General features: G+C 38.9%; 1 protein-coding gene across 2 annotated transcripts in view; it reads right to left on the bottom strand.

Moving 5' to 3' along the window:
* Positions 1 to 7,446: 7,446 nt before the first annotated feature.
* Positions 7,447 to 18,465, bottom strand: part of LYPLAL1 (lysophospholipase like 1) — a 36,440-nt gene continuing 25,421 nt past the window's right edge. Inside the window, exons 4-5 of one of the 2 annotated variants that reach the window (XM_059146153.1) lie at positions 9,097 to 9,212; positions 7,447 to 7,780 (exon numbers count right to left, since the gene is read on the bottom strand). In XM_059146153.1, the coding sequence (XP_059002136.1) occupies positions 7,613 to 7,780; positions 9,097 to 9,212 (284 nt within the window). In that variant the 3' untranslated portion in view covers positions 7,447 to 7,612. Of the gene's footprint in view, positions 7,781 to 7,957; positions 8,299 to 9,096; positions 9,213 to 18,465 lie in introns of those variants that run through there. The other variant, XM_059146152.1, reaches the window with a different exon arrangement.

Below are 18,465 nucleotides of genomic sequence, written 5' to 3'. Positions count from 1 at the left end.
CTCTCTGCACCCCAGGGATCCATCCTGTCTCCTTTCACTGACCTCAGCTGGTTTAAGGAGAAAGGAGGCTAAGGAGACATCTCCTTGTTCCCCAAAGGGATGAGAGGCTACATTCTACCGAGTGTGTTGGGGAATGTTGGGAAGGAAAGGGATTCACACTAATGAGGCTCTGGTGGGTACCAACCTCTGAATTACCATTTTACTGGGTCCCCTGTGGTGATGAGATGCCCAAATTCAACTGATGGGATTGGGGCAAGCTCACAGGGGGGAAGGAAGTTAGTATGAACTTGCGGGTGGAGACTCCATGTTAATGCATTGCTGTTCTGGGCTCCAGTGCTGAACGTAGAATTGGTATTGGTGTTTTACATGCTTATATGCAATACTCCTAAGTACAAAAGGGTCTTCTCCAGATTGGGAAGAGCCAGGTATAGAGAATACTAATACTTCTGGGGCCCTCCATCTTCAGCGATTGCTTTGAGCCACAAGTCTCCATGACTGACTATGTTGCCAACTGAAGCTTCTGGCAAAGGGGAGTAACCTCCCACTCGGTGATGCCCCTGGGGGTTTGGACCCATTGCCTCCTCAACATAGCTACCAGTTTTGCCCCTTTTGAGAAGCAGGTCTTAGTTTGAGAAGGGGCTTTTGTTGAAGCTGAGTGCCTGACCCCTGAAAGAACTGTGACTATAACCTGACATTTCTATTTTGGGGTGGACTGACTCAACCTCAATGACTAACAGAGTCAAAAGGATCCAGTAATGGAAATGGTACATTCGAGAACGCAGCCGGCCTGGCCTCCGAGGCATCTTGGCTCCACATGAGCAAATGGCAGTTGGTCCGCTCCACCACCTGAAGCAAAATCACTGTCTCAGTGAGGCCCTGGGTTCCCAGCGTCTCCCTACAGTGCTGGGGCTTGCTTCACCGATAGTTTGGCTAAGCTGAAATCGGAGGGCAGCTCCAACCGTTCAGCCTCAGGGCCAACAGTTCAGACCTGAAAATGGCCACAGTCATTCCATTCAGTGGGCAGAACTCAAGTCTGTTCTTACAGCTCTGACAAATCCGACCCTTGGTAAACCTCATTATATTTTTACTGACTCTGAGGTTGTTGCCATGGCCTATTTGGACTATCACTTGGAAAAGTATAGACTGGAAGATTAATGACACCCTCTTTGGCACTGCTCACTGAGGAAACACATAGAGACTGCTGATTGAATGCTCTGGGTCGCTCGTGTAGATGGACCTGTTGACACCGACTGGAATCGAACTGCTGGTTGAGTCTGCCCTACCCGGACTGCCACTGTTGCTTACCCGAAACATCATCATACCAGACATGGTAACCCATCAACCATTCTACTGGGTACAGAGTGAAAGTTTCTGTTTGAAAAGCAGAGGCTACCATTACGTGCCCAATTCTGAGTCCTAACAAAATTTGATCCGGTTGCCTCTCAGGGCACGTAAACCACACAGCAGGGAGCATTGCCTGAACTTGCTCCCAACACACAATTACAACTGATCTTTGACCTGTTCTTGGGGTAAGTGGGCTTTACTGCTATCAAGCCTTTTTCAGGTTGTGTTCCTGTTGCAGTCTGATAAGCCTATACTGGCTGTACTACTGTGGCTTGTGAAAGTAATCTGATATTTTTGGTTTAGATTTCTGGACCACTTCCAACCTGACAATGGTGTGCCTTTTATCACAAAACAAGTCAACAATGGGCTGAAAGGTAAGTAGTTGATGGACTTTTCACATTCCCTGCAATTCACTGGGATCTGGTCTTCCTGAGCATTGGGACCTTCTCAAGAACTGACTCAAAAATGTCTGGCTCTACTTCTGTCACTTTCTTCCAGTCCACACACCTTAGTAAGGCAGTTTGGTCGATGAATGCAACAGTCCTCAAAAAGGGATAATCTCTTCTCTGCTGTCTTCTGAATTAGAGTAAAATGAAAGTGTTGGGAGATTGTATAGAACAGTTTTGAAAATTCAGGATTCCTCCTGATCATTCCCGAGTATGATTCATTCTTCTTTTCCCTAAAGACAACCTGAGGTTGACTTGTTTGGTCCAGTCTCTGGGAGGCTGCTTAAACAAAAGGAGGCAAGGGATTCAAATGGATTTTGGCTCACAGGAATTTATTTGTTGCATTGATATGGTCTTAGATCAAAAAGATAATCACTAACTCTTTGAGTACAAGGGCTGACCAAGCCTTGCTACAGTGGTCCATGTGGGGCCAAATTGGGGGTCTCTGTAAGTTTTATAAAAACGCCCTTGTCCTTTTTGTACCCAGCTCTTCCAGATGAAAGATCTGGGTATAAGGAGGGAACAACTGGCAAGTAGTGGAATTACAGCTACTGGAATAGGACATAGTTACATGTAAATGGAGGGAAAACAGCAATTCTGGAAACTGATAATACCTGACCCCAGAAGCTTCTGGGGCAAAAAAGATTTTGAGCACTGTCCTTCAGAACGGCTGGAGCTTTCCTGAAGATGGAGAACAAACTGTTACAAGCACCTTAAGCACTGCTGGGCCTGCCATTTCTCAACAGAGGACTCAAAATTTGATTGCCATTCTTCTTAACATTACTAAGACGACTCTGGAAACAGTAAAGGATGGCCTGGGTTCTAAATCTTTCCCTTACAAAAAATAAGAAACATCTATCAACACACCTTTCTTATTTCCCACACCCATTCCCATAGCTGTCTATGGTGTGGACAAATGCCACCAAGCTGGTGAGGTGCACAAACAGCACAGAGTGACTGCCCCCTGGGCATGCTCTATAAAGGCAAAAACTAGACTCAGTTATTGAACAGAACTTGAAACTGTAAGGCTAGACAGCTAGACAGGAATTCACATTGGAGACACTGTCGCCTGTGCCCTTGACTGATGGAGGTCCCATTTTAGGAGGGCTAACAATTGTAAAGGAGGTGTTAACTCTTCTCTCTGGAACACATAAGTGACTTTCATCCATGTAAGACATTTTCAAGTGTTTTCATGAGTAGCTCATACAGATCCCACATGACTGTAGAGATTGCTCCAAAATGAAGTTACCCCTGTTATTTGTGAAAGCTTTCTAGAGAGGATAACCAATTTTCTATTTATGTATAGCCTAAGGGATCTAATCTCTACAATGGGATCTACTCATCTAATTAAAAAATTTGGCAAGAAATTTGTTCCTGTCTTTAGCTACAATGGTCAAAGATTACTCCTCTTGTTTCGGGAAACATTCAGCGCCAATTCAAATCATGGCTATAGGGTTGTAGAGGACACGCTGTCCTAGATGATCTCCTTGTAGACCAAGATGGAGTCCGTGTAATTTTGCTCATATATCCTGTGACGCCTGGATTAATGCTAATGACAAGTGGGAAGGGCAATATAGAAACTTAAGGAGAAGGACAGCTGGCCTCCCAAGGAAAACTCTAAATGGTCATGAGATTTGTTCAATTGGATGAGACCAGAACCTGGTGGGCACAGCTGAGGTCAGTGCTACAGGAGGGCCTCATTCAAGTTTGTAGAGTCCTGTTCATAGCAGTCTTAATTCAGTGTTGTACGGAACAAATTTGGTTACAGCCAAATGGCAGAATTTAACAAATATGACAAGAGACAGCTCATGCATGTTACCCTCGGTGTAGGAATATGCTAAGCTTACTTCAGAAGAGTTTATACACGTACACCCACAGAAACCTATTTTAAAGGAGCAAACTGGGACGGAAAATTAAAATATGTATGACAGCACATTTCTTCGCTGTAAATACAGTTCTAACTTTTCATGTGTTGAAATTACTCCAAGTCAGTCTTAGGAACTAACTGACTTTATGTACCATATAATCTGAATTTTCTTGAAATATCTGCATGCTTTTGGTATTGAAATGTTTGCATGGCTTTGGTAATTCAGTCCTCCTATCAAGAAATCCCTTTTATATGATAAAGACTTTTTGCCTAAATACATTCTGGCTAAACGATATCTGGACATTCTTTTTTACGTATCAAAGTACCACACATTATCCACAGCCAAACTGTCATTCTGCTTTATATTTTGCTCTCAGTTCATTTTTTTATACTTCAATTGAAATACTCAACTTCCTATAAAAAATACATTTAAGCTCCTTACCCCTGATGATGATCTTTCTTATTCCAATTTCAGTTGAGAAAAAATACTACCAATAAACATTCGGCTTCACTTACAGATCATAAAAGTAATAAAGCACACTACAAAAATTCAAACAGAAGAAAGAGTAAAAAGTGCACGCTTCCCTTCACTCGTATCCTAGCTTTCTCTCTCCTTCCTTGCAAAATTCCAGTCTCCCCAACATGAAGGTCTATGATTTAGTGTGACGCTGATTTACATTTTCTTCTTCTGGCCATTTTTCTTCTCCCATCTAAGAAAGGACCACAGCTATTTCAATTCCTTTGCCTTCAAAATGTTTCTGTGGGTAACGCAACAGCAAGGTTTGGGAGGGGACAGGAAAGGAATGACTGAGTGGTTTCTTTAGGAGGACACCGTAAACCCTGGTGTTTCCAGCCTTAGCGTATTTTTCTCAGGCTCAAAAACCGGGCTTTAAGAGACCACTTGGATATGGACAACAGGGATCTCAAGATTAGTGAGTGAGAACTGGAGCCTGGAGGACCTCCCCTGAACATACTGCTCAGGATAACACAATGGGTATCTTACTGGCCCAATGGGGAGGGGGCCAGAATTGGACTGAAAGTTATAGCCACATAAAATTTTAGGTATATCCTCCATGCATGGATCTATTTGTGGAGCTGCATTTATAACCATACTAACCAGTACTAGTAATGCCTTGAATTTAATATATATTATATTTAATATATATTTAATATAATTTATATAACATATAAATTATATATATATATATGTGTGTGTGTGTGTGTATATATATATATATATATATATATATAAAATATCATTTAGCCAGAATGTGTTTAGGCAAAAAGTCTTTATCATATAAAAGGGATTTCTTGATATGAGGACAGAATTACCAAAGCCATGTAAACATTTCAATTCCAAAAGCATGCAGGTATTTCAATAAAAAAAAATAAAGCATAAAATATATTATATTTAATATAATATAATTTAATATATATGTACATAATATATATATAATTTTATTTATTTATTTTAATCTTATTTAATTTATTATAATTTTATTTATTTGACAGAAAGAGACCCAGCAAGAGAGAGTACACAAACAGTGGGAGAGGGAGGGGGGAAAAGCAGGCTTTCCAATGAGCAGGACCCTGCGATCATGACCTGAGCTGAAGGCACACACTTAACCGACTGAGCCACCCAGGCACCTCTGTTTAACTTATATTAAAGACTTTTACATAGACTATATAGCTTGATCTTCAGGCAATAATCTCAAAGAAGAGTATATTGTGGCAGAGGCTGAGGTTTATGCCAGAGTACATGATTAGTAAGTAACAGTCTAAGTATTTTTAAAAAAAAAAGAAAATCTGGATTTCTTTCCTTGCACTCTATCTGGGATGTATACACTTGACACCTTTCTTTATGCCAGGTATATGTGGTACTCCCATGGTAAACGCAGCCATAAGGGGTTTATGTGTGAGTTATACTGTGTATATTCAAGCTGAGGCATTTAGAAGTTCAAGGAGTGAAGGTCATTAAAAGCATGGGATAATTAAAAGCCTGCACAGTCTTCTGTAAAGGGAGTTTGGATTTTATTAAATTTTATCAGTCTCTTTCTCTCGCCCACCCTCCCTCTTCACATTTAGAGTTGATAACTTTAACACAAGAGGAGTAAAGGGACTTTCTGCTTATGACCAAGCTGGAGATATACAAGGACCAGATTATTCTTCAACCTGAAACAGCTCAACAGCTAAACCACGTGTAGGCTTCCAGATCCCGGACACTGGCAGCACAGGACGGTTCTCAGGAAGCACAGGTGAGGTGAGGTCTACAGATGCTCAGCTTACTGTGCGCAGGGAGCTTCTGGGCTGCAGTGGGAGGAGGGAGACCCGGAGGGAGCCAGGAGAGCCCGGAGCTTAGAGTTCACAGAGCAGAGTGTGAGAGAGCCACAGATCTGCAGAGGTTCAGCCCAACTCCAGCACTAACCATCAGAGAGAGGTGTGGGAGGGGAGGGCGACCCACTGGGAACACAGGAAACAAGCCCTGGGGCTCAGGAGGCCTGGGACATGTGTGTTCTACGAACCACGCTGTGAAACCTCACAGTCCAGCAAGGGTCAGCTGGAGTACCCAGAATGCACTGCTTGAAGAGTGGGGCAAAGTGGGTCCTGGAAAAACAGGGCTCTGGAACCTTCTAAGAAAGCTTGAAGCCTGAAAGGATAAAACTGTTTCTAAGTACTTCCCAGGTAATTTAATTGCACTCAGTGACAAAGCTCCTATTTATAGAAATGCAAATAGCCCACTGCTTAATGAGGCAGAACTTACAATGCTTGGGATCTAATAAAAAATCATGAGGCCTAGGAAGGAGGCAAGAAAATATCATCCTTAGTGGAAAAAGACATCAATCAATAGAAACAAACTAACAAATGACTGAGATGACAGACTCAATAAAGAATAGAACCATTGCTATTTATATCCCATATATTCTAGGAGAATAAAGATATTAAATAGAAAATGCAACAAATTAAACACAGAACTTCTCTTTTTTTTAAATCTCAGATGCACAGCACCTTGGATAAAAAATAAAGTAGGTAGCATTAATGATAAATTAAACATTGCAGAAGATCAATGAACTTGCTACACAGTGATAGAAACTATCCAAAATGAAATGCAGAGTGGAAGACCAAAAAAAAAAAAAAAAACCCAAGGAAAAAGGGGGGGGGGGAGGAATAAGTACCAAAGCCTGAAGTCCCCTAAAAAAAAAGAGAAGAGGAAGAGGCAGACAAATATTAGAAAATGCAGTGGCCAAAATGTCTCTAAATTTGATGAAAACTATAAATCCAAATTTCAAAAGCAGAAACTCAACAAACACCTGGCACAAAAAAAAAAAAAAAGGAGAAAACAAGACCAAAGCATATCATAACCAAATTGCTTAAAATTAAAGACAGAAAAAATTGTAAATAGTCATAGAAGGAAAAAAAAAAACCAGAAAAATTGCAAACTAGAAGATGATAATGTAAGATCTTTATAGTAATGAAAGGAAAAAATACCCTGTGAACCTAGAATTCTATATATCGTTAAAAAATGAAGGCAAAATAAGACTTTTTCAGACATACAAAAGTTGAAAGAATTTAATAGCTGCGGACCTGCATTATCATAAATGTTAAAGTATTTCAGGCAGAAGGAAAATGGTATCATATGGAAATCTGGCACTACCTTAAGGAATGAAGAGCCCTGGAAAAAGCAGATATAAAATAATGTTAAAATATTAAACTTTAAAGGATAATTTAGTGTCGCTTCCAGCCATTGATGTAACATAGGAAATGAATCTATTCTTTCATCCGAAAGAACAACAACAAAAAAAGGCAAAATACTGAAAACAAAGTTTTTCAAAGTCCTGGACATCGGCCAGTGAAGGACAGTGGTCTCTGATGGAAGGAGCAGGGAACAAGGCGAGGCCTCTGCCCCAGCTTACTGCCTTCAGAGACCTCCTAGGCCACAGAGCGGAGAGAAAACACTTCATGCAGAGCTCGGAGGACCATATTTATTACTCAGAAGGTCTCCAATCGGAGGGGGAGATGGACCTGGAGAGACTGTGGACTCTGAGGAACTAACTGAGGGTTTTGGAGAGGTGGCCGTGGGGCATGGAGCACTGGGTGTGGTGCATAAACAATGAACTCTGGAACACTGAAAAGAAATCAAAAAAATAAATAAAATTTTTTTTAAAAGTCTCCAATTATTTACAAATGTATCTGAAAAACAATCCACAGATGTTTGTCTAAATTAATGTTTGCCATTGATAAGATGATGCTACTCTCTGTAGCTAAGCATTTCAGTGACTAGTAAATAAATCAGTACACGTGATATTTATTAATACTTTAATTATCATTTATCAAACTGTAATTTGGCAGTAAAAACCACTCTTCATGGAGACATGACATGTAGATGAGCAGATCTCTCCTGACTCATTCACTTTGCCTTTCCACTTCTCCCGGAAGCTTTGTAAGAATCCATGACTTCAGTTTCTCGAGCTCAGCTCTGCTTAGCTCATGGTAAACACCCGGGAAACTGTGAAACTTCGCGTTCACTCCGAGGGACCTTAACATCGAGTTTGTCTCCTCACCCCAAGAATGAAGAACTAACTCGTCTGCGGCCCCGTGGCACTGAAATAATTCAGGGGGCACACCGTCGCTGTCCCGAAGAGCCTGAGAGCAGATACGGAAACGGAAATGTTGAAGAAATTCCCTAAAGGACATGATTCTGCGAAATCAGACGAGCAGACAAAGGGCCGCTCTACCCAAGCTTCACTATTCCAAGGGAGAAAAGAGGCGGGCGTGGTGCCGTCTGGGGCATCCAGCTGGCCGCAGGTACCACGGGAGCTACCGGTAGTCTTATGTGACCAGCGGTGACCCCACAGAGGACTGTCTCAAACGTGGGCAGAGTATTTCCTGAAGAAACCGTGGGACTCGAGCAGACACACAGGGTGGCAGGACGGAGGAAGACAGGGACAATTAAGGGAAAAACTATATTGTAGGTTTCATTCCTGTATCCTACCTGTTTCTATAGTAGGTATGAAGTTACAGCGCTATGTACTGCATTCCTGCATTAGCCTGTTGCTATGAAATCGGCATCGGGAATGTGAGAGATTCTGTTTTGATTACATTCATGACCTAAACAAACCTCGCTATAATCACCCATATTTTTATCATGGTGTAAGGGATACATAGGTATCATACCTATGTACAGATTCTTTTTATTCTTTCGCCTTTGACGCTGAGCTTAACAATAGTCTTTCTATGGCATTTCCTGAACATTAATGACCAGCTGGAATTACTATTTAATATAACTATATTAAATAATATAATCGGGGATGGAGTCCCAACAGTGCTTTGTGCACTGATGGTTACTGCCTAATTATCAATTTCGTTTTAGTTTCAACATGTGAATATTTCATGCTTGTTTGTTTTTTTTTTGTTTGTTTGTTTTTAAAATCTGGAACTTACCTGGTAAACAGCAGATGTTTTATTCAGAAAACTAGAAAGAGCAAATACTCCTGCCACATCTTGATGATTTCTATATGCTAAGTGCATTGCCATGCACCCTCCCATAGAAAATCCTCCTAAAGGAAGCAAAAAATTCACTTATCAGAAGAAGTTGAATAAATGCGACAATAATTTAAAACAAGATACATCTGTGTCAGGCTTCCATGCATATTGTAAAATATTTGGAGACCTTTACAGAGATACAGTGCTAAAAAGAAGTATAGTCTACTTTCGAGCTCATTAAAAAAATACTTATAATGAGTAACACTGGTTCATCTAGGTCATCACTGGTAAAGAGACTTGTTAAAAGAGTTGGGGGGCACCTGGATGGCTCAGTGAGTTAAAGCCTCTGCCTTTGGCTCAGATCATGATCTCAGGGTCCTGGGATCGAGCCCCGCATAGGGCTCTCTGCTCAGCGGGGAGCCTGCTTCCTTTCCTCTCTCTCTACCCACCTCTCTGCCTACTTGTGATCTCTGTCTGTCAAATAAATAAATAAAATCTTAAAAAAGAAAGAGTTGGAATTAAACAAAGAAATCATGCTCATTGACTGAACAATTTATCATAATTCAAAATACGAGTCAGCACAAGTGTTAAACTTCTAATGTCCACTTACGTTTTGCTTATACTTGTATTATAGGAGTCCTCCCACTGCCACCAGAATTAATAACATGCACCTCTCTTACTTGCCAAGCTCCAAGCACCATGAAGAGTTACATTTCTCGTGCCTGCCTTATAAGAGATGTTTAGGTATCTTTTAGGGAAGATAATCAAAAATTTGGTGAGGGGTGCCTCACATATTATTTTGGACCCAGGATACAACGTATGAATGAAGATTACTAAGGCTTGTGAAGTTTGGATTTTTAAGAAGTATATAATATGTAAATAATGACAATGTACGATAAATATTACATCTGTGGTTTTCAACATACCAGAAAGAAAGAATAGGGCCTCAACAGCGGGAAGTTCACCATGGATGAGAACCACCTGAAAGGCTCAGTGTGTTAAAGCCTCTGCCTTTGGCTTGGGTCATGATCCCAGGGTCCTGGGATCAAGCTATGCCTTGGGCTCTCTGCTCAGCACAGAGCCTGCCTCCCCCTCTCTCTCTGCCTTATGATCTCTGTCTAAAAAATAAATAAAGTCTTAAAAAAAAATTCGGTGAGCTAGTTAAAACATCTCTGATTTACAATATTGTTTTGGAAACTGATTTATGATGGTATAATTAAAACATATACCTATACAAACTTTTTCAAAAGATTAAAAAAAAATTATTCATTTAACAAACTGTTATTGTCTTTCATGTGTCTGAACACTGTGCTAGCCACCGAAGATAGGCAGACTAAAATACACAGTCCCGTGCTTCCCTCGGCAGCACACGTACTAAATACACAGACCCTTGTCCTCGCTGAGGCACCAGGGACATCACAGAATACGGAGGTAAGTGTAAGATGTGGGGGCCCAACTTCAGGCTCGAGACCTGGAATGCTACTCCCCTGCTTGAGTGAGAGCTAAAAGATGTCTTATTTACATTTTGTGAGAAATAAATATAGTAAGTAAATCACACAGCCACACACTTACGGAAATATAAAAATATACACTGGTGTGGAATCCAGATCTCCTCATTTCCAGCCTCCTGCTTTCACTTAACAAAGGGTAAAGCTGAATGCTTAGAGAGACTATAAATTTAAATTTACTACAATCTCTTTTTACGGACGAAGTGAACCAAGGCCCAAGATTGGGCGACATGTTTAAGGATGGCGTCCCTAATTCTGGCTGTTAAGCTAGGACTTTTGGAATCCAGATTGTTTGTAAGAGACCTTAATGTACTCTCCACTGTCCTCTAGTATTTACTCAAATAGAACTGCTTTTAAATTTTGTTTTTATATTTTATTTATTTAATAACGTCTAATAATATTATCGGGCAGGGCAATAATATTATTTTGGACCCAGGATACAACGTATGAGTGAAGATTACTAAGGCTTGTGAAGTTTGGATTTTTAAGAAGTATATAATATGTAAATAATGACAATTACGATAAATATTACATCTGTGGTTTTCAACATACCAGAAAGAAATAATAGGGCCTCAACAGCAGAAGTTCACCATGATGAGAACCACCTGAAAGGCTCTTTCAAAATAACCCCCCACACCAGCCACAGATGCAGATACGTCTGAGAGATCATGAATGGGCTTGGCAGGGGACAAGGCAGCACACACACCTTAGAATTGAGTGTGAAAGTTGCATATATGCATCAGATTCCCAAAAAGGTTAAAAACCACCGGACTGCATTACCTGTGCGTGTATTTATTTGAGAGAGAGAGAGAGAGAATGAAAGAACAAGAGAGAGCAACAGCGAGCACAATTTGGGGGGGAGGGAGAGGCAGAGGGAGAAGCAGACACCCCACTGCGCAGAGAGCCTGATGCGGGGCTCAATCCAAGTACCCTGGGATCATGACCTGAGCCGAAGGCAGAGGCTTAACCCACTGAGCCACCCAGGGGCCCCAGGGTTTCCACAAAGTTTTTTAAACCTATTATATACAAATGCTTAACAATCACTTGTCAACGTCAAACAGCAAGGACTTTCAAAGTTTAGAGCTATTGCAAAGATAGAAGTCTACTTTCAGTTTAAGGTGAAGAATCCGTATCTCCCAGGATATGGCCGCCGACTGCCCTCAAGCTCACAGAACCAATCCTAGCAAACGATTACCTCCTTCATCGCTTCAGATCTCCCCTCTTTTTCCAAGTTACTTACACAATGAATTCCAGGTTGCTTATAAGCAAACACACTGTTCACAATAAAACTACAGCTTTAACACGAGGGGGAAAATGGGAGGGAGGGAGAGATGGGGTTCCTGGTAGAATGAGAGGTAAAGACCGAAGGAGAGAGAGACATAACATGGAGAGGCAGCAGCGATGATGGGTGCTTCTGGTCTTCCAACTGCTTCCTTGGAGCAAGGCCACATGCTTTAACAGAAGGAATCATGCCAAATCCTACTAGAAACTTCTACTGGCACTGAATTCCTGGGTGGAATTTATCAAGGAGATCTTTATTAAACATCAAACTCAAAATCAGACATCGTACAGACCGCATCTTCTGCTCCGGACTTTTATGTAAGTCTGGGACATAAAGCCTTAGCATTTAGTAGTCTACAAGGTTCATGGGAAGAGGGATTTTTGTCTTAGTCACTGATGTCCCCTCCCTATGCTTAGAACAAGTGCCTGGCACATAGCAGGCATCTAGTAAGTATCTCATCAAATAAATGAATAAATATAAGTTGTGGTTCTATAAAATTATATCTAAAAGGGGGCAAATTTGTATCATCAGGGAATGTGGCTCTTTGGCGATCTGACTGGCAAAAAAGTAAAGCTTAGAAAAAAGCAGGAGTGAATGGTTATTGTCCCCCAGCCCGATTTCTAAATCTGGCTCCTTAAAATTAAAGGTTCTTAGACTCAGCGCCAGACCCTCTAACACAATCTCAAAGTACAAAAGCTCTTCTACCTACACATCAAACGTAGGAGAATCAGAGTCTTAGAAAAATGCCAATGGCTGCAAGGCAGACGATTCAGGATTAGGTATAATGGGGAAGAACAGAAAGTGAAAATATGGTCAAGATTTAAAAGAAACCGTATGTTATAGATTCTAAGGCTATAGGAACCAAGTTTTTATTTTTTGGAGAAATTCAAGAGCTTGAATTATATTTTTGCCAAATGTACCTAAGGAATATATTAACTATGACCAGTGTGACTAAGGAACTACATGTTTAATTTTATTTAATTTCAGTGAGTTCAAATTTAAGCCTAAATAGTCACATGTGCTAAGGACTATCATAGCGGACGATGAAGTTTCAGGTAATCTAAGCTGCATCAATGATTGAAAAAAACTTCACAAATCATAATTGGAGCAAAAAGAAAACATTTCATAAAGAGATGTTGAGAGTAGGATCATTAAATGTGATCTTTTAATATGACAGATATTTAAAAATCATAAGATAAAAGGTGTATGAAACAGATGAGTAAGCAAAAACAACTTACAGTTATTTTAAAATCATCCATACTGGGAAAATTTTACAGATTAAATTTCCCCCTCCACCATTTCATTCTTACTGACCAGGGTAACCTAATCACTTTGTGTGGTTTCAGAGTCCCTTGAATGAAACCAGTCTAACAAGAACAAGACCAAAGGTAAGAAAACATTTCCCACATTTGAGACGTCATTATGAACAGATATGAGTGCGTCCTGCAGATACTGAACCTCAGGTTCGATACTCATAATTCACAGTGAAAATAAATGTACTCACTAAATCTTATTATTTAAAGATTTACTCTAAGCCCCTTACCCAATTATAATCTTGTGAGGTAATCTGCTATTTCTCACCAGTCATCTTTGACAATTCAATCACCTTTAGCATCACAACTTATTATGAAAAGGGACTTTGTGTATTTTTTTCTAATAGAAGGAAATTTAACACAAAAGACTAGTTATTTGAATTCAATTTCCATCTAAATGTCTAAAATGCAATATAAAATATACTGTTCAATAAGTAAATACCAAATAGTAAACTCATTGTAGGTAATGGTTACAATGTACATTTATAGTTGCTGGCAAAGTATTAAAACGTCAAGAGTTAACATTTCAACATACATTTAAGATTAACAAGCTGAATAAAACATGTTAAAAAATAATAAACCTAGCTTTTATGAACTCTTTAAATAAAATAAAACAGAAACAATGTATTTAAAAAAAAAAAAACTATCCTGGGAAAACTAATCTATCTGAAAACAAAATCCAGAGGAAAAAAAATACTTACAAATTCAAGTTTACCATCAATTAAACAGAACTTTTAGCATGTAATAAAATCTACCCTCCCTTCAAATTTCAACAATTCTTCCATTTAACTTATATATTATAGTTATTCAGACTAAACTGTGTGAAAGTCTCAAAAGGTTTGGGAATATCTATTTGTCTATTTTCTCTGATATTTACAGGGTAAACAAAATACTTATCATCTTCCAAAAAAAGCTGTTGAAACAGGACTTCCAAGACTTTAAAGTTCTAATTGTTGTTGAAGAAACACAAGTTGTTTAATGAAGATATATATACATATATATATATGAAAAGAAAGTAGGAGTCTGCTATCATTTCTCAAGTTTTAGCTCAAGAAAGAGCTAAAAGTTTCAAAAGAAACTTGTGTAAGGTCAGGACGAAGGGAGACGGGAAATTTCGGTGCTCATCTTCATCTTGGTCATTGCAATTGTCCCTTCATCTTTATTTTAAATATTATAAAATTAATACACTGATATATATCCAGTGTATAAAGTGTTTACACCATACAGGTAGAAATAAATGAGTTATCCCAAATTGCACTACTCATACATAATTCTGACATATTTTTAAAGTTAATTTTAATAAACACTCAATATATAATTTTTATACCTTACTTTTTCTTTCATATTATACTGACTTAAGTCTTTCAACAGAATTAAAAAAAAAACATAACTTTATTCCTTGAAAACACACTCATAATGTTCATTCTATGTGTACATAAGGTATTTAATAATTACATAATATTCAATTGTATTAATAGACCATAATTCCCTTAACCATTTCTCTCATGATGGGTATTTAGAACATCCACATAAATTACTCAGGTGTTAATTCCAGGATTACTTGATTCTCCCTGCTTCAAAATTCTGACAGTATGTTCATATTATCAAAATTCTTGTAATCTGGTTATTTCATTAGTCAGATTCCAGATGTCCTAGATCAAAGTTAAACCCTAAATTTTATCAGCTTTGTCTTAACAAATTGTCACCACCTAGTGGCCGAAAAGGGAATCCCATCCTGGTACAAGGGTGATGAAGTCAAAGGATCTGGGTTCTAGTCCCAACTAGATTTTATGTTAGCTAGAATCTCTTTGGATTTTAGGGTTTTTTGTTGTTGTTGTTTTGTTTTGTTTTTAAATATCAGAAATGAGAATAATAATTTCCTGTTTTACCTGTCACAAGGCTCAAAAGAGATACTGTGCATGAAAACAACCTTATAATTTAAACACTATCTGAAAATAAAACAATGTGTATAATAATGGCAAATTAAAAACTGTCAAGTGTAAAATAAATGTGAACTATTTTAGTACTATTACTACTATATGTACTTTTAAAGCACAGCAGTACACATGGGAAAAATTATACACCTTTCTTCATTTTGATTTCTCACATTATACAGAAACATCCAAGAAGGAAATGAGTTTCAGCGCTGATATTAACGGAGAGGCAGAATGTAGTACCATGAATTTGCTTACATTCTGCACAATGGACACTCCCCATGTTAATAAAACAAGAAGACAGAATAAAATAACATTATTAATAATTTTCTCAGGCTACAAGATTTGAACCAACTGATTTATTATAATAACTATATTAGCAACAATCAGAAACCGATTTAAAGTCACTATTTTACTGCTCATTTCCCCTAACTTTTATCACATCCTCTGTAGAATCATGAGTGGTACAAATACATAAAATTAAATAAATGAGCTTTCTTATGCCCGATAGTCTTAATGTAGAGAGTGAGGATTCACTAATGTCTCCAAGAACACACTGGTGTTCCTTGACCATCTCCTCTCTCTGACCCCAGCACTAGGACAGTTAGTAAACTTTTTGTCTAGTTCTTCCTATTTAACCAAAGTTAATTTATTTTTTCCATTAAGAAAGCAATAGAGTTCCACTGATGACTAGATAATCAATATTTGTTCTCACAGGTAATGCCTGCAGTGGACTATCCTGTCCTTCAGTAAAAACCTTATTCTTCTTTGTGTTCCCTAAATCTGCAAACAGTGGGTGTGTTAATCACTGTCATTCTCTTGGACCTACTGCATTTGCCTCCTAGCTATGCTCCAGGCTTCAGACTGGCCTGCCCACCACCACACCACCACGTTGCCAGCATAAGCTTTCTGAAATGCACATTCCATCACGTCATTCTCTGCATCTAATTCAATAATCCTTGGGGACTGGAGTGCATACTAAACTAGTATATCCTGAGAGATTCTAACGTGCCTGTGCCCTTCCTTTCTTCCATGAATGTGCTTCCCTCTTTGTTTACCAGTCGTATTCTTATGCATTCTTTAAAACTCAGCTCGTGAGTCCTCTCTTCTAAGAAACAGTCCCTAACTCTCCCAAAGATCATCTGTTTTTCCTGACTGCTCACAATGCACCTGTAACACACTTTTACAATACATCGTATTAGAACACTTTACTTCTGCATCTCCCTCATTAGGGCTGTACAATTTTTGAAGTTTTCTTGGTATTCTAAGACTTAACATTTTTATTAACAATTTGGAGAACAAATTTAGTATGAGAAGTACCATCTTTGACCTGATCAAGCCAGGTACACTATCCAAAAGCAGTTTGGCAAACATAAATTATTAAAACAATTGTTTTTAAAACTAAGTTTTAAAATAATAATAAAAAAAAAACAGACTCATCAAAATAAAACCACAGACAACGGATAGGCTCCCACCTACTCAAATATAGAGAATAGTGTTGCTTTACAAAGCTACATCAGTTGCAGATATAATCTTAAAGTTAAGGGTTCCATGAGCATATACTGTATGATATTAAACCAGAAATTTTATCCCATAGTAAACAAAATCAATAAGGATAACAATTTTTGTACCTATTATCTCCATGTTTTTCCTTTCTGATCCTAAAATTCTCTAGTTTTTCCTTTTACAATTTTTTTAAATTTTTATTTATATATTTGACAAAGATCACAAGTAGGCAGAGAGGCAGGCAGAGAGAGAGGAGGAAGTAGGGTCCTTGCTGAGCAGAGAGCCCGATGCGGGACTTGATCCCAAGACCCCGGGATCATGACCTGAGCTGAAGGCAGAGGCTTTAACCCACTGAGCCACCAGGCACCCCTCCTTTTACAATTTTTTTAAAAACCCAACATTACTGTGGTGCATATGTGTGTGTGTAATAAAAATTGTTCAGAATCTCAAGCGCATTTTTCTTTGACTTCCCATTGAATCCCTCCTTCATTAACATGTCATGAATAGCACTTAAATCTTACTTCACTTAAAATGTACCATAATAGACACATAAAAGTATAAAAACCAGTAGAAAAATATTGAGCAGTAACTTCTGTTTAAGTAATCTATGAAAAAGAAAGGGAAACACAGCATGTCCACCACTGAGCAAAATGAAGACAGCTGGTGGGGAAGGAGCAGTGAGCTCCCTGAGTCTCCCGGGGGCAGGCCTAACCCAGTAGGGCCTTTCCGCTGTTTGGAGTGACCCTGGCATAAGGGTAAAAAGATTATTTAATTACAGCAAGAAACGTGTCTCAACATTATGTGCCAGACACGTTTCTAAGATGGTAGGAGTTGACTAGTTCAATCATCACAACTCTGTAAGAGAACTACTATTATTGTCATCCAAGCACAGAGGCTAAGGGGATTCTGTACCTACAAAGTCCTGAGTCTAGGGTTGCAAACCTGCAGGCCGAGTCCAGAGCCCAAGCTCTTGCTCGTGGTATACCGCCATCAGCGGCAATTATGATTCACACAACGCAGGGATGCACGTACACACACTCGGACACAGCAGTGACACCGCTTCTTGTGCCCCATTTTCAAATAGATGGGTAGTTCGGTTAGGTCCATAAGACAAGCAAATAACAACCACAGCAAAAAGATCTCCATAGGATTAGAATGGTACTTCCTCTCTGCATTAAGAATTAACCCACGTGGGGCGCCTGGGTGGCTCAGTGGTTTAAAGCCTCTGCCTTCGGCTCAGGTCAGGATCCCAGGGTCCTGGGATCAAGCCCCGCATCGGGCTCTCTGCTCAGCAGGGAGCCTGCTTCCCCCCCACCCAATCCCTGCCTCTCTGCCTACTTGTGATCTCTGTCTGTCAAATAAGTAAATAAAATCTTAAAAAAAAAAAGAGTTAACACACATAAAGAATCCTAGACACAAAAAATGAGTTAATAACCAATATAAACATGTTATATATATATATATATAGTTATGATAATATACCATAAGTTTTATATAGATAACTATATGTGATATATAGTTATATTAATAACTAATATAAACATAACTAATGTTTTATCATAGTGTAAGAGGTCAAGGATCATGTGAATTTGGGGGACGTGTTTAATGCTATGCAACCATTCCTGAAGATTTATGTTGACTAGTGAAATGACGAACAATACAGGGAACAAGAACAAACTGTCTTGCATCTGCACATTTGTGTCTCTTTCACATCTCAAAGTAGGAAAGAGGCTTTTTTATAAAAGGTAATCAGCTCAACTCACAAATTAAAAAAAAATAAAATA

Source organism: Mustela lutreola, chromosome 14 (genome assembly GCF_030435805.1).
Source record: "Mustela lutreola isolate mMusLut2 chromosome 14, mMusLut2.pri, whole genome shotgun sequence".
Classification (NCBI taxonomy): Eukaryota; Metazoa; Chordata; class Mammalia; order Carnivora; family Mustelidae; genus Mustela; species Mustela lutreola.
Note: the sequence above shows the minus strand (reverse complement) of the source record. Positions and strands in the feature narration are given on the sequence as shown.